Source organism: Camelus bactrianus, chromosome 9 (genome assembly GCF_048773025.1).
Source record: "Camelus bactrianus isolate YW-2024 breed Bactrian camel chromosome 9, ASM4877302v1, whole genome shotgun sequence".
NCBI classification, from domain to species: Eukaryota; Metazoa; Chordata; class Mammalia; order Artiodactyla; family Camelidae; genus Camelus; species Camelus bactrianus.
Window position 1 is genome coordinate 41463400 of NC_133547.1, and position 16207 is coordinate 41479606.

The 16207-nt window shown below is 55.2% G+C and overlaps 1 protein-coding gene across 1 annotated transcript; it reads right to left on the bottom strand.

Moving 5' to 3' along the window:
- Positions 1–353: 353 nt before the first annotated feature.
- On the bottom strand, positions 354–15601 carry INKA2 (inka box actin regulator 2). Its single transcript, XM_010948307.3, has 2 exons — positions 15392–15601; positions 354–5057 (listed from the first exon to the last, which is right to left on the bottom strand). Exons 1-2 carry the CDS (start codon positions 15446–15448, stop codon positions 4215–4217), a joined length of 900 nt encoding a protein of 299 aa, XP_010946609.2. The 5' UTR covers positions 15449–15601; the 3' UTR covers positions 354–4214.
- Between the last annotated feature and the right edge of the window lie 606 nt (positions 15602–16207).

Here is a 16207-nt window from a genome sequence, read left to right on the forward strand (position 1 = left end):
AGAGAAGGGGCCTGGCAGGGACTCTAGCAACTAAGGCCTTACAGAGCAGAGAGAGAGCAGACAGGGCCTGACTCTTCTCAAAACCATCAGAACTTGGCTCATTCAGCTTTCTAGTCCCTGCCAGGAACTCGAGGACCCTGAGGGTTGACTGTGAGGGAGGGTGGGGTGCGGGAGGGGATGGGAGTGTTTCCTGGGGCACATCCTCAGGCAGTGGGGGGTCTTCAGGCACCGTTTCTGAGCTCAGCCTATGCTGCTGCCCTTCCCAGCCCCCATCACACAAACACACGCACATCATCCTTTCACGGAAAAGCGTACTGTTCGCTGCTTGGCAAATAGCCCGTTGGGGTGATGTCTTAACAGTGCACAAACACATGTCCACTTTTATTGTCTTCTCTGATCCTTGCTACAGTCCTGAGGTAATAGGACCAGAGGAGGAGACCAAGGCTCAGAGAAAGCGGTTTTTTATCTTTCAGTGTTTGGCCCTGGGACATGTGGTTAGTGGCTGAGGTGAAGGTCGGGTGATCGAGATAGACAGGGCTTGTGCCGGCTGGGAACCGCGTGCTGACCCCAAGGTCCTCCTGTCCTTCACGTCTCCCAGTTTCACAGCGTTCTCGCCGTTTCACAGCTCAGAACAATGAGGCTCAGGGAGGTCCAGCAACCCACTCGGGCTGACTCAGTGATGACGGAAATGGGTCTCGTATCCTGTTTGACTCCAAATCCAGTGCTCTTGCAAGGTTTCTGGCAGAAGTGCCAGAACTGGCCTGGCTGGGGAAGTCACCTGCGGGGAACCGAAAGCCAGAGACAGGCCCTGGGGAACGGGGGCTTGGGGTAGGGACAGAGCTGAACCAGGTCTCTAGTCCTCAGGACAAGCTTGAGTTCAGATCTCAACCCAACCAGAGGGGTGGGTGCAGGGGGAAATGCTTGAGGGAGAGGGCCTTCTGGGAAAGAGGGGTCCCAGGGCTGAAGGGATGGGAAGAGAAAGGAAGGACACCAGGTGGCACCCCCAGGCCCCACCACGCCCAGCAGGGACTCCTCCAGCTCCTGCTTGTGGTCAGGGATCATCTCTAGACACATTCTGGCCCCAGGACCACAAAGAAGCAGGCGAGGCCCTAAGCAGGTGTCCGAGCCAATCAGTGGACCCCTGTACCTGCCACCGAAGTGGGCCAGGTGTGAGCAGGGGCCCCGTGCCAGTGAGCGTATTAAATGAGCTTCCAGCTTATTTGCATGTCCTAATTAACCATCAGATGAGCCCCAGGGGCAGCATTAAGCTGTCAGTTTCTCTCTGCTTCCTTCCGTTACCTCCCCTCACACAGGGCTCCCCACCCCTCCACTCCCGAGTCACTTATGCCCCAGGACTTCCCCTTCACCTCTTCCTTCGGCTTCTGTAAAATATAGTCTCCATCATTGTCCTGGCAGAAGCCCAGAAGGGAAGGAAAAGAAAGATAATGGGGCGGGCAGGGGGCAAACAGATTGGCCCTAACCTTTCACTAGTATAGCGTGACAAGGGGCAGGGCGCTACATCAGCCCTTCAAGACCCGGACAGAATTCCACCACGGCAGCCGGCATTCCGTGTGTTCTCCGTGCGTGGCTAATGCGGGGAGGATGGGTTTTGTTGTTGTTCCTCTTGACTTGGCTTCGGAGTAGATGTGGACGGTCTGCAGGGCAGTGTGAAAAGCGCAAGCCTGCGAGTCAGTTGGAACTGATTCAATCCCAGCTCTGGCACTGGGACCCTGGGCAAGCTGCTTAACTTCTCTGAGCCTCTCCATGTAAAATAAGGGTAACAGCAGCCACTTACAGGATGTGGGAGAAGGAAATAAGAACACGAAGGTGACAGACAGTGCCCAACACCTGTGAATTTCGTGGCAGCAAATGTCACTGATGGTTTCATTCTGGCCCAAGGTAAATTGAGTTTTCATTCCCTCAGATCCCTCTGGTGACCCAGTGGGTTAAGAGTTGTTTCTTTCTTCTTCCTGGACCCCTTGAGTCAGGAACTGGGTCCTTGTCATTGCTCTGTCCTTAGTTCCCATCGCACTGTCTGGCACTGGGAGGTGTTCATAAAGTTTTGTTGACTTGGTTTGAATCCACAAAACAGATGTGTCACAGATGAATGGCCGAGAGGTGACTTGGTGTCCAGTAGAATCATTTCCAATTCGGAGCTAGCACCTTCTTGAATAATTGCTGGATAGCTTTTCCACCACCCAGCAGCCCATGGCTCCCTTTTCTCAGGACTCAGTGAATCTGTAGGTGGACCCCTCACACGCACACGTTCTACACATGCCAGCACGCACACATCACCGCCCCCACCCAAGGCAGCCACAGCCAATGGATCTCCACTCAGGACTGAAGTTTCAGAGTTCTGTGGGGAGACCCAGAGGACAGGCAAGAGCTTGCTCCTCCAGAAACCGCTTGCTCAGTTGGCAAACTCCAGGGAGAAGAGAGGAAAGGACAGGGGCTTTGGAGCCAGACATCCCTCTGTTTTAAATCTTGGTTCTTTCATTTGCTAGTAGCCTGATATGGGCAGCCTCCATTGAATTACCAGGTATTTACAATACCTTCTAGGGTCCTTCTGAAGTTTGAAAGATATGTTGTGCATACTGTCTGGCAAACAGCTAGCGTTCAAAAAAAAAAAAAAATTAAGCAGCTTTTCTTTTGTAGCTTCCACCACCAAAAACTTAACACCTACAATTTGATTGTGTGGGAATTTCAGAGTGACCCTAAGCACCTCCTAACTGGAGTTGTGGGGCTGCTCAGCCTAAGCCCCCACCCCCATTTCTGCCCCTGGGGGTCCAGGATGCAGGAAGAGACTTTCTGGTTACTTTTCCTCTCCAATTTGCTATTAAATACTCTGAGGGCAGGAAGGCGTCTTGCCTTTAATTACAGCTGTCACCCCCTATTAGGCAGAGGGGAGCTCAGCCAGGAGGAGGCGAGGGAGGAGAGAGGGACTGCCCTCCCGGGCTGGCTGGGCGCAAACAGGCACCCACATTGTCTTTACCCAGCCAGTGGGCGTTCCCAGCCGGAGTGGGCGGGGCCGCAGCTTCCCGGGGGCGGGGGCGGGGGCGCGGGCGTCGCTCTCTGGGCCTCGTGCCCAGCGCGGCTTTAGGGAAGCTTTAGGTGCAGCCGCGGGTGCTGGAGCTGAGCTGCTGCCCCTTCCACCCCGGATTGTACTGGTTGAGGTGGGAAGACGAGGCCGAGGGCTCTGCTTGTTGCAGAACGGAGCTAGGAATTTAAAAATGAATGTGTATTTCTTTTCGGCGACCCTTCACCTTACTGGTTAATTGACGCATTGCTGTGCCCTGGGTGGGGTTCTCTGCTGGGGACCTGGTGTCGGGGAAGGAGTGTGTGTGGTTCCAGGGCTCGGCCTTGCTCTTCAGTCATCCCTGCCCATGGCATGTTGGTGGACAGGAGCATATCCAGGCTTGCTGCCTCATCTGGAAAATGGGACTAATTTACACTTACAAAGGAGATAATAGATATGGCAAGGCTTTCAAACGTTTAAAGTGCTATACGTATGGTAGCTTTCCTTTCCTGTGCTTTTAGAAAGGCCTGGGGCTTCCCCAAGCTCTCCTTGCACTCACTCCTTATTCAGCCATTTCTCAGGGTCCAGAGATGGGCTGAAATCTCAAAGGCAACAGGATGAGGTGAGGGTAGAATTTGCCTCTGCTGCTCCCACTCCCAGGAAGGCTGGACTTTAATACCTGCGCCTGGGGCAGTGCTTTGCCAAGGAAGCGAACAGTTATAATGTTGGGGACACAAGAGACAAGGTCTTTATTGGGGGCATATCTGGCAAACCTGAGGCCCCAGTGCCCTAATCCACACAGAATATGCAACTGAAGTCTTTGGGGACAGTGAAGGAATGTCAGAAGGATGTCCTGGTCTCCTCCCCTGCCCCTCCCCTGCTGTCACCTCCAGCCCCAAAGTGAGCAGCACGCACGCGTGCACACACGCACGCACGCACGCAGGCACGCGAGCACATTCTCTCTCTCCTCTCTGTCCAGGAACTCTCACCTCCCCCACCAGCCAGCCCCAGCCACAGCCTCTCCTAGCTACACACCTGCCAGGCCTGCTCCAGACCCTCTTGCTTCTCCCTCCTTTCTGGGGGGAAGGGACTTGGAGTTAGGCTTTTAAAAGCCACACCACCTGCCCGACCTCTTTCCCAGGGGCCCAGCATTGGGACCTGGCCCTTTGGGGTTCAGTCAAATTTCTGTCTCTAGGATTCAGACCCAAACAGCTGTGTTAATATCAAAGCCAGGGGGTGAGGACTCCAGGGCCTTGGGGCAGCCGGTGGAAGGACTCTCCCCTCGTCTGGGCTCCGCGGCGCCTGGGAAGGGGCAGTGTCCAGAGCCCTTGGAATGGCTCCGCTTCTTGACCTTTTGCGACCGTCCAGCTCGGGGCTCAGAGGCTGTGGGTGTCACCCAGCCTGGTTTCTCCTTTAGCAGCCGGTCGCGGTCAGGCCGCACACTCCGCAAGAACTTCCTAAAGATGTTGGCTGTCAGGGCAAACCTGCGGCCTAGCTCCCTCGGCGGGCTCCTCCCTCCTCTGGACTCCCCCACCTGCCCGGTCTCACCCTTCTCCCCACCCTTCTCTAGTTCTGGCAAGTCTAGCCAGTTGCCCACCAGGTCCGCAAAAACGTTGTCACCTAACACCAGAGGCTGTCGGTTCCGGCCCTGGGACATCAACGTGGAGGGCCAGTCATCCGGTTCCACCAGCTCCGGCCCCTGCTGGGCACAGCTCTGGTGATGTGACAGCTGTGTCCCGGGCAGGGGAGCCACGTCCCTCCCCCACACACTCCTATGCGATGGAAACTTGGTGCTGCTGCCAAGAGAAGGTTGGGTGGAGGGGGAGCAGGCCTCGGGCCTGGCAGGACGGCTGCCACCCTCCCACTGAGGGGGCTCGGGCTGTGTCCGGGGGCTTTCCGGGCAGCCTGGGGCAGGACCCCCTCCGGAGATGTCCAGCTGCTCCAGTGCCGTCTGCACCTGCAGGAGCTTCAGCTCTTGCAGCGCCCCCATCATGCAGTTCATCTGATCCTGCAAGCCATCACCCACTTCCTTCATGGACATCTGCAGGGGAGAGAGCACAGGGCCCGTGAGCTGGTGGGGGAAGGGCTGCTCCCAAACACACACCCCCAGAGTCACTGCAGCCTGCCACCGACCCCACCTCTGTCCAGCCGGGTCCAGTGCACATCAGAGCTGGGAGACGGGGAATTTTAACAGTGATATGGCTGAAAAAGGAAATAATATTAACGGCAGCTAACTTGCTAAGGCAGGCGCTGTCCTAAGCTACGTGTGTGTGTGTGCATGTGTATAAATTAATCTCTATTTAACCTCCCCAACTACTCCATGAGGTAGTGACTATTACTGTTCCTATTTTACAGATGAGGGAACTGAGGCACATAAGTATCTTGCTCAAGCTTACACAGATATTAAGAGGTGGGGCTGAGATCAGTTTGAGGGCACACAAAGTTGCAGGGGCCAGCTGTATCCCTTTTTGTGCCTGTGCCCTCTTCTTCTCCTGAGCCTTCCTGAGGTGATGATGATGGTAACAATAACAATTGGTGAGCAGCTGCTGTGTAGCAGGAACTGAGCTATGTGTCCTAGGCACCTCGTCTCATTTCATCTTTATATAAACCTTAGGAGGTTGCTGTTACTCTTCTCATTTCAATAGATGAGTAACCGTGGTGGGGGGAAGTGACAGGCCTCAGGTCACACTGCTCATGTCGCTGGGATTCAAACACAGGACATCTCACTCCGCGCGCTGGAGCCCTAACAACAAGCCATGCCTCAGGGTGGCTGGGCCGTGGAGGAGGGTTGAGAGGGACTTACGGGAAGAGGAGGAACTCAGATTGCCCGAGAGAAAGGATAGGCCTGGGGTCTCCTGTCACTGCTGCTCACATCTGGCTGGTTAGAAGAGAGATAGGGAGGCCAGGAAGCCCCTGTTTGCAGGGGTCCCTGCCCAGCTCTGCCCTGCCCTTCTCTTCCTTCCAAACACCTGTCCTCTCTCAGCTGCTCTCAGACTTGGCTCCAGTGCTCTTCCTGCCTTCTCGGTCCAATTGGCTCTGTTGCCCTGGCCCAGAGCAGGGACACTGGGGGCCAGTTCCCCAGGCCCTTTGTGGGTGTCTCAGGCCCAAGTCCCACGTGCCAGCTGGAAGGGGCTGAGAGAGTGACTTGGGTGAGGGCTGAATTTGGAGACTGGGCAGGGGATGCTTCATCTGATAACATTCATGAGTCATGGGTTCCTTTCCCCGGGCCCAAGCTGCCCTGGTCCCACCAGCTGCCTACCCAGACCTACTCATGTTACCAGCAGCAAACTTCGTGCGAGGGGACCATCTGTTTCTTAAGCCCCCCAGAGACCCACAGGGATCATCTTACCTCCCAGTCATGTCCTCATGCACAGAGCTAAGCCCATGGGGTGGAGGACTGGGAGGGCAGGCACAGAGGCCCTGCAGGGCGGCACTGGCAGCTGACCCTCTCAGACTTCAGGGTCAGACCCTCCCTGCCAACTCTGGCATGGGTGGGGGCAGGAGGGGCAGGCTCTCCTGAGCCCGCAGTGCTAACAGACAGTGGAGGCTGACTGTTGTGAAGGCAAGGAGGCCTCTGTTGAGTGTAGAATGGCCCACACTCTGTACCTTCCCTGAGACAGGGCAAGGAGGAGCAGCGGCTCAGGGCCTGATGGCCTGGGATTTGCCAGGCTGCCGGGCAGGAGGCACGGCTTGCTGTGGGGTGGCCATACGTGCTGCTGGCCCCGTGCTCTGATCTCTTTGGCTTCCACCTTCCTGACCCCTTCTTCCGGAGACAGCTCAGCCACAGCTGGAAAACCCAGAGCAGAGTCAGGAGACTCCAAGCCCCCAACCAAACTCCTCAAAGTCCCTTCCCAGCAAACTGCTTCTCTGACCACCCCCTCCCTCCTACCGCTTGCCTGTTCACCCTAACCTGGAACCTCAGAGTCATTTTTGGCTTTTCCACCCCACAGCCCCCGCTCCTGTCCCCAGAGGCCACACATCTGCCTTTCCATCCCCTGGAATGCTGCAGAAGCCCCCTCACAGGGCTTCCAACCACCAGATCAGTCCTCCCAACACACACCTCCGACCCTGTTACTCACCCCTCAGAAGCATATTCTACTCCTGTACACACGCCCCACACTCCCGTCAGAACCTCTTCTGTGAAACTTAAAGCGCTCTTCCCTGCGTCCTGCTACTCACAGACCCGCCCCAGCTCCTCTGTGCGTGAAAGTGCTGGGTTAAGTGCTGGGTCGTTCATGAAACATTCATTACGCGTCTACCACTTGAGGGCAGGGACTGAGAGCTACGTATCTTTGTTGCCCCAGAGCCCAGACGGCACCTTTGCACTCATATCCATGAAACATACACTGAGTACCACTGAGTACCCCAGATCACCCCCCAGGCTGCTGGCTGCCCTCAGACAGTAAGTCGCTACCCAGGGAGAAAGAGTCAGGGGCATTTCTCCAGGTTTCTTTTCACCAAGAGGCACAGAGTCGGAGCCTGCAGGCTTCCTTCCAGAAGGCTGAACACAGTCCAGGTCAGAGGCAGTGGGAGGAATGAAATGACCCCATTCAATCTCTTCCAGTCTGGAAAAATCCTTAAGAAATAATGCTGACATTTTGTACCTTTTCCCAGTGAGAATGAATGCGTGGGTATGTATGAATTCAGGGCCGCCCATAAAACAGAGGCCCCATTTAAGTAAATAGGAGCTGAAATTACACTCCTATGGAAAATGATAGTCTGTATTGGTTAAGATCTGGGTTCTGGAGACAAATGGAACAGGGTTCAAATCCCCGCTCTGCCACCTTATAGCTGTGTGATCTGGGCAGGTTATTCAAATTCTGTTTTTAAATTTCTCCATTCTTTAAAATGGGAATAAGAGTTCCAGCCTGGCCCAGCTTTGGACAGATTAGGTAAGTCATGTATGCTTATATACGGCCTAGAGGGAGGTTACTAAGAACTTCCAGAACATTTCTTCTTCAGTGACCCTTCACACACAGTAGTGATAGGATTCTGTCCATCTATCTGGTCTGAGGAAGGAGCGGCGTCTCCATCCTGTCTCTTCTGCCCACCCCGACCCCCACCCCGAGTCCACATGGAGGAAAGAGAGCCAAAGAAAGGGAAGCCTCTGCATCCTCCTGCACACTGGCTGGCTGGACTCCCGGGCTCGGTCAGCCAGACGACACTGAAGGGCAAGACGGCAGCTGTGAGGGATGAGGAGGAAGAAGGAAGCCCGAGTGTGGGAACTGGGAAGGGCAGGGGGCGTGGGAGGCAGGAGCATCTGCTGGGTGCTGACAGAGAGGCAAGCTGCCTTGCCCGGCCCCAGAGGAGTGATGTCACCCACGGAGAAAGAGCCAGAGGGCAGGCTGCTGTGTTCCCCAGAGCGTGGGACCTGCTCAGATCCCAGGGTTTCTCTTGCCGAAGCGAGAGCACTGCAGGGTGGGAGCAGAGGAGAGAGGCCAAATCAGAGAAAATCCCGAGCTGAAAAGTAACACTAAATCCCCATCTCCAGGCTGTAGGTGCTGAGCGCCTCTCCTGCCTCCCAGAGCCTCAGAGCCTCGGGCTGGGGCCCAGTCATACCCACCTCGCCCTCGGGGGTCAGTAGGAAAATAAGAGGGTCTGATTTGTTCTGATTCATTTGAGCAGCAGTGGACTGAACAGCCACCTCCCTCTTTCTCCACTCCTGCTCACACACACTCACACGCTTGTGCACACACACTCACACAGGCACAGGGCTGGCCCGCTCCATCATCCAACACAGTACCCCCGTGATAAGCACATCCCAGAGGCAGCTGTGGGAACCCTTCCTGGGAAAGGTCACACCACCCTCACATCCACGCCACCCACAGTCCATCTCCCACCCCCAGCATCTGCTGGGCCTCCAAATGTCTCATTCTAACAATCTTCTCCCTGTCACACTTTATTCTCTCCTGCGGCAGTTTACACCAGCCCCTGGCTTTTCCCTAGATGAGAGCTGGGCGGCTGCCGGGCCCCCTCCCGGTGTGTGTAAGGAGCCCCACGCTGTCCCCACCTGTGGACCCCTGGCCTGCTCCAGCTGAGCTCGGCCACTTGACAAGGGCAGCTTCATCAACCTTCTGTGCCTCGGATTCTGACTATAAAAAGATAACCCCTCACATGTGTGTAGCCCCGCCCTGTCTTCCACGTGGCCGTATCTGATCTCTGCCATTACCCTGGGAGGCCGACTAGGCAGGTGGGGTTGTCACCACTTAGTAGGTCGGGAAACTAGGAATCTGAGAGCTTCCTTTTCTCCCTCAGGGTTCCCCAAAAACACTTCCTCAGACTTCCTTCGTGATTTCACCACATCTACATATGACCTCGTCTCCTATTTAATACTCTACTTCAGTCTATTGTTTATATAAATAAGTGTATTTATCCAGGGACTTATATGAAATGTATATCACTTACCATAAACAGATAACACACACATTATATCTATCTATATGTCATCTATCTACCTTAAACTAAAAGTTTTTCCTCTGAGTATCGCCTGATGTCTTCTTGAGCACGCCCAGTGGAAACACTGATCTGTTGCCTGAGGTTCTGAGGTGTGTTAGTGGGAGGACTGGGACCCCACGCCTGGCCTCTTACTCCAGGCCAGTGGGCTCTCCATGTCATCATGACCCCTGACTTTTCAGCCTCATGGGATTGTTGTGAGAGGAAACCAGCATAGTCAGTGGGCTGGGCAAGTGCAATTATCATCATATGGGGATGAAGAGCATGAATCTTGGAGGGACTCCAAGACCCAATTCAGTTCATTCCCACTGGAGGCGTCTCTTCACTGAATCATCCGAGGGGGAGAGAAGCTGCTGCCTGGGGCTGAAGGGGAAGATGCTGCTGGGAAGCCCAACCCTCCATCCTGGCCCTCCAGTCCTGAGCCCTCGGTGGGGTAGTGAGGGGTCTGCTGTGCATGGACGGCTCCCCCCACTGGCACTCGCTGGCCCTTTGTGGTGTGGGAGGAGTGAGGATGGGAAAATGTGACACCAACATCCTCGGCAACCTTCCCAAGCCCTCTCCTGGGCCCCTGACTGATCCCACAGCTGTGCCCTCTATCCATCCATCTCACGCCCTCTCCCGGCTCAGCCAGAATCCTTTGACACAGGCTCCAGCTTTACCATGGACCTGGCGGTGTGCCCTGCCCTGCTCCCCCCACGCCCATTACTCACAAGATCCCCACACAGTTCCTTTCAGCCCCTCTGGAAGCTAGAAGGAGGTTCAGGGCCGGAAATGGGAAAAGACCCGCTTTTGCCAAGTGGCCCATTCTCCAGCTCAGTGAATAGGGACCTTCACAGCATCCCCTGCCCCCCACTGCTCTTGGCTGGAGCGCTCAACAGGAAGGTAAAGCAGAAACCGTGCCAAGAGCTGGAGGAGGGAAGAGGGTAAAGAAAGGAGGAAGTGTAAGATGGATGCGCCCACTTTCCCAACTCAACAGTCTACTGGGGGCCGTGCGCTCGGGCAAGAGGCAGACAGATGGAGAGAGGGGCCTCGTCTTGCCCCTGAAGGGAGCTTGCCTCTCAGCCTCACCCTTCCCCCTCTCGTGCAATCAGTCATCCAAATTCCTTGGGCATCCAAGGGCCCTCAAAGAGTCACCTTCTTTTTCTCCTTTCTGCTTCAGGCCTTCATAAGCTCCTGTGTGGACTCTTGTAATAATAACCCTTCAGACTCATCTTCCTGCCTCAATTTCCTCCCTCCCCCCACCTACACCCCCTACCACCTCCTAGATCCTAGGGCACATCTCTCATCACTCTGCTCCGCAATGCATAGAGAAAAGGTCGGGCTCTTTAGCATGGCATTCAAGGCCTCCATCATCGCCACCTAGTCTGCTCTCAACTGCTCTTTCAGCCCTGGTGCCCACAATTTCTCTGCATACACCCTATGTTCCAGCCAAATTCAAGGGAGTCTTCAAACATCCTGTCTAGACAGTCTTCGAATGTCCCTGTTACTGCTATCTCTGTGCCTTTTGGTCATGTCATCTTAGTATCTGCCTGGAATGCTGTTTTCCTCCTATTTCCATCCTTAGTTATCCCTCAAGGCCTGGCTTGAATGTCACCTCTTCCACGAAGCCTCCCCCGATCTCCTTGCTGGAGGCATTTCCTCCCTTTCAGAGCCCTGAACAGGAGCCTCTCACCTAACACGTACCCTCTATTTCTGTACAAGGTTTGCATGCACGTACTGGCTAAAAGTGTGAGTTCTGCAATCAGACTGGCTGGGCTTGAATCCTAGCTCCGCCACTTAGCAGCTCTATACCTTAGCCAGGTCACTTAACCTCCCCATGTCTCATTTATAAAACTGCAATAACGGAAGCACAACTTCTTAGCGTTGCTTTGGCAATTAAGTAACATAACACATTAGCTATCTGGCACAGCAATAATCCTCAACGTCAATATATGTTGTTATTCTCACTCCTACTAAGCTGTGAGTTCCTAGAAGGCGGGATCTGTGTCTGTTATATTTGTAACCACAGCACTAGTGCTGGACAAAGTGCTTTAAACATAGCATGAATTCAGTAAGTGTGTTCTGTGAATGAGTGGCACATGACACCAGGCTGATCAGTTCGTCATCAAGCGTTTACCAAGTGCCTAAAACACATCAGGCACCGTGTTATGTGTTAGGGACATACAGCTAGGGAAGCATGTGATATATGCTGTCATTTAATCTTCACAGTAGCTGTATAAAGTCGGTATTTTTAAAACCCCATTTTACAGATGAAAAAAACAAGACACAGAGAGGTCAAGTAATCTGCCAGGGTCACACAGCGGAGATTTGAGTTCAAGTTGGCCTGACCCCAAATCCTATGCTCCACACTCTTCCCCATAACCACACCATGCCATACTGTCTAGTCCAAAGTCCTCTTCCCCGAGCTCTAAACATCAAGGGAGACCACGTTAGGAGATCCCTTGCAAAAGCTTTTTTCTGCCTCGGGAAATTTGCCTTTTGCTCCAAGAGCAGAAGGCTGTTCCTAATGTATCTCTTCTATCACCTTTTCTCCTCCTTACTTTGCCTTTAGGCCCTGGTCCTCCTCCATGTGCCAGAAGCTTCTGAACTTGTGGCCACTAGTGGATAGATAATTGCCTTCTAGGAACACCAAGCTGTTCTAGAAGGACCTTCCCCAGCCAGAGAAAGGGCTGCTTCACCATACTTCAGCTAGGATCAACATTCCAGGAACTGGCTCCCAAAAACCTCCTCCTCCTCCAGGAAGCCTTCCCAGCCTGGCTGTACTTTACTCAGACTTTACGCACTCTGTTTGCTCTACACTGATCTGAACTCATGAGCAATGCCCTGTGAGGATCTTACATCTACTCCCTCTGTGTGCCTGTGTCTACCCCATTTGTTGGAAGCCCTCCAGGGAACAGCATATAAGGAACAGCTGGTCCCAAGGCCTCTGTTCAGGCAGGGGCCCTCTTTGGCGGCTCTTTCGGGAGAGATATGTTCCCTGCTGAGTAGCTGGAGCTCCGACCCCTTCATCCTAATGAAGAAGTGTGTCAGCTGCTGCTACTCTCCTGCCACATTGCAGCCCTGAAACCAGATCCCCATCTTCTTACAAACAGGAGGAAAGAGCCAGTTCTCTAGACATCAATTTAATTGAGCCAGGATCCCCAAACCCTCAGCCTCCCCTCAGTGCTCACTTGTTACAAAGCAAATTTTCTGCTTCAGGAAATTGGGAAATTCTGCTGCTTTGGTTTTCAGAAACTGATTCTTCTTGTCTAGATTTTCTGGGCCAAGGGCAGGGCAGGGCCAGGATGCAGGAGAGGAGCGCAGAACACCCTCTGGACAAAGATAACTTCACAGCTAGTTACTGTTTCCTTTTCCAGCAGGTTTAACCTGGTGTCTGTAGGACACATGTTTCTTGAAGGGAATTTAATGGAATAAATGAATGTAGAACTTGACTAGTATTACATGGGTGCCATTTCTGGGTACATGCTGACTTTGGGCAAAACCAGGCAACACACAGTCCTCCTATGGGCGGCAGGGAAGGCTCTGCCTGGGATGACCACATCACACACTTCAAGCTCATGACACACACTGATTGTATGCTGTGCCCACCCCACTGCAGGCCTAGGGGGCAAACAAGCCAACACTGTCCTATCCCAGCCGCAACCAAGCTGCACTGAATTCAACCCCCACAGTCCTTGGAGAAGCCAAAAGCTGAGCCTGCGTTAACTCAGCCCACTTTCTCCTTCACTCTCACTGGGAAAACTGAGGCACTGAGATTTGGCTTTGCTACCTAAGCACTGGGCTGAGGTGTCAGGGAGGGAAAAAGACTCTAATAGCTCTGCCTGTCACTCTGCTCCATCTCATCTCTGGGCAGACTGGCACCAGGGAAGGGGGCGGAACACCATGGGTGGAGGGAGGGTGCAGAGCTCTCCCATCTGAGTGTCATTCTGGGCCCCAGGCCAGGCATCTGGCTTCCTCTCCAAGAGAGTCAAAGGCTGAAGCTGCTCAGACAAAGGGCCAAATGAAAGCTAATGGGGAGCCGGGTGACTTCAGCCTCTCCCCTTCCTCCTCCGGGGGGACTGGGACTGGGGGCTCAAGTCCTTGGCAGGAGAGGGTGCAAATCGAGACCTGGAGTTCAGCTCAGTGCAGATTCCTATTGCCTTTTTTATTCCCCTGGCATCCACAGACTCTCTCTTCCTCCCCTCACCACCTCCCACCTAGGGTGCTGTAAAAAATGCAAATCAGTCGGATTTTAAAATTCAAGCCCATGCCAGGAACACCCACAAACCCTCTATTAAGGCAGATCCTGAGGTGGGTGGTGTGGTCCCAGATTCCAAGCATAAAAGAGGATTCTGTTAGATACTTTTCTCAGCATGGGCCTTGGACTCCAGATATTATCAGTGATGATCCTCACCTTTCTTTCTGGTATTGGACAAATGAAGGGGAAAAGTCAGAATTGTGTACGTGTGGGTTGGGGCCAGCCATCCCAAACTGATATGGGAAGCATGAGAAAATGCATACAGGAAGGAACATGATGGAGAGAGACTCTTCTGTCCCTCATCTAAGAAACATTCCTCCGGGTAACGTTCCCATCTGACTGTCACCATGAAAAGGGTTCAGGAGGAAGTACCAGAAAAGTGACCTTGACCTGAGAAGACAGGCCCTGGAGTAGGACAGACAGGAAAGGTGCCTGGGCCACTAGACTAGGAAGCATCAGTGAGAACACCTGCTGCTGTGAGCTCCCCCTCCCCCAAAGCTGGCCCCTGATCCAGCTGCCGAGTTCCCTCCCCCACAGGAAGAGTGGAGAGTTTGCAGGCAGGACTGGGAGAGGCTGTCATGGAATCTGGAGAGCCATGGCTGGCACTTTCTGGATCCAGGGTGCCCCTGGCTCTGAAAAGTAAGAAGAAAGAGGAAGGGAGAAGAGTGAGACTGAGAAGAGGGCGACTCCAAGAGAAACAAACTAAAAGGGACAAAAAAAGGCGGAAGTGAAGTCCCAAGAGAGCCTGCTTGACAGAGATGGAGGCGGGGCGCGGGTAGGGGACGTGGAGAGTATCTGTCTGGATTCTGATGGTTGAAGGAACAAGAGAGGTGGCAGGTGGGCGGGGGTGGGATATCAATTCAGTGAAAAGCAACATGCTCCTCCCCTCCACAACAGAGCTTCAGCAGGCCCCCTCTCCCCACGTGGGCGATTTCCTCCCACCCCACGCCTCGCTCCAGACTGAGCCACTTCGCCCAGCCCATGTACCCCAGCCTCCGCACGCTCCCCTCCTCACTCCCCAAGCCCAAACCTGACATCTGGCTGGGCCTCCGCAGCTCCCCGCTCGAGAGCTGCCAGGCGGCGCCCTCCTCCCGCACCCGGCCCTCCCCCGCCGGTCCAGCTGCCAGCCCCCTCCCCGCTGGCAGACAAGCCCGGGCAGACAGCCGGCCGGGCCTGCCCCCGCACCCGCGCCAGCCCTGCCAAGCCCGGCCGCCTGGGCTGAGGCCCCCGGCGGTGCCAGCTCCCCTCGAGCGAGCAGTCCCCGGCCGACCTCCTGCCCCCGGCGGGGTCCGGGCCGCGCCCCCTTCTCCGGGCGCCTCCCGGCCCCGCGCAGCCCCAGCAGTCCGGCACCCGCGTCCCGCTCTTTCCGTGCGGGACCCCCGGGTCCCACTCTTCCTGGTCTCGGGTGCGCCCTCTTAGCTCCCTTAGGGTCTCTGGACTCATTTCGGTCTGGGCTGGCTTGGCTCTCCCTGTCTCTCTCACTTGTTCGTGACTGCCTCCCTCTCACACAAGCCTCTACCCCAAGTTTCCTCGCGGCCCCTTTCCCTCGGGACAGCCCTGCCCTCCGCCCGCGTGCCGCGTCCCCTCCGCCCCGCGCGCGTCCTGGTCTCGGGGCCCAGGCAGAGGCCATGTACCCGTCGGGGCGGGGCAGCCCTCCCAGCCCCCGGCGCCCGCTCCACTCTTACCAGCTCCTGTTTGAGGCGGCGCAAATAGCAGTCCATTTCCCTGCTCTTCTTCCTCATGCGGCCATTGGCCGGGCTCGGCTCCACGAGAGAGTCCTGGGGTGGGGACACCGGTCCCACTGACACTGAGCTCGGCCGGCTCCCGGCCCTGGCGCTCCGCGTCTCTCACAGCGCGGAGCGGAGCCTCTGCTCGCAAGCCAGGACTTGGAGCCGCTTCCCTGGCTGCTCGCGGCGCGCGTTCCGTGATGGGGGCGGAGGGAAAAGTGGGACAGCCTATGAGAATTCAGGGGGGATGCCTTTAGCCAATGAAAAGAGCGCACAGGGGGCGCGGGCTGGGTTTCTGTGGGTGGACCCTGGGGCGGGTGTGTCCACAGGACCAGGGCCGCGGCTTCTAGGGGGCTTGCGTGGGGACACCTGGTCTGGCCCTGGCACGTCAGGAGGTATCGTGACGCCAGACTACTGACATCCTCCAGCAAAGCACGTGACCCTCTGTTTGGTCCTAAAGAGAGAGAACCCCGTCTTATGGATGGGCACTGGGTAGCGGTCTCAGAAGCTGATCGCCTTAGTGTCAACCTCGTTAGCCAAACTTCGATCAGAAAAGGAACATCCCACTCTAAATGCCACTCGGCAGCTCTTTTAAATCCTAAAGTGTTCAAAAAAGTGCACTCTGAAAGTGTGGGTCCACCTCGCCTCCTAGTGTAGCATCCTCCCAGTCCACTCCTCACCCCTGGAGCCGAGGAGCCGCCTCTCCGTCTATTCACGTATTTGACACGAAGCAATGGAGGATCTACAGCTCTCCAGCCCATGCAGTAGGTCTGA

Bases quoted from the DNA above. Each gene is read 5' to 3' on its own strand.
- INKA2 (XM_010948307.3), bottom strand. From the start codon at position 15,448: ATGAGGAAGAAGAGCAGGGAAATGGACTGCTATTTGCGCCGCCTCAAA. The intron at 5,058-15,391 runs GTAAGAGTGGAG...TCTCCCCTGCAG, and splicing joins GCCGCCTCAAACAGGAGCTG to ATGTCCATGAAGGAAGTGGG.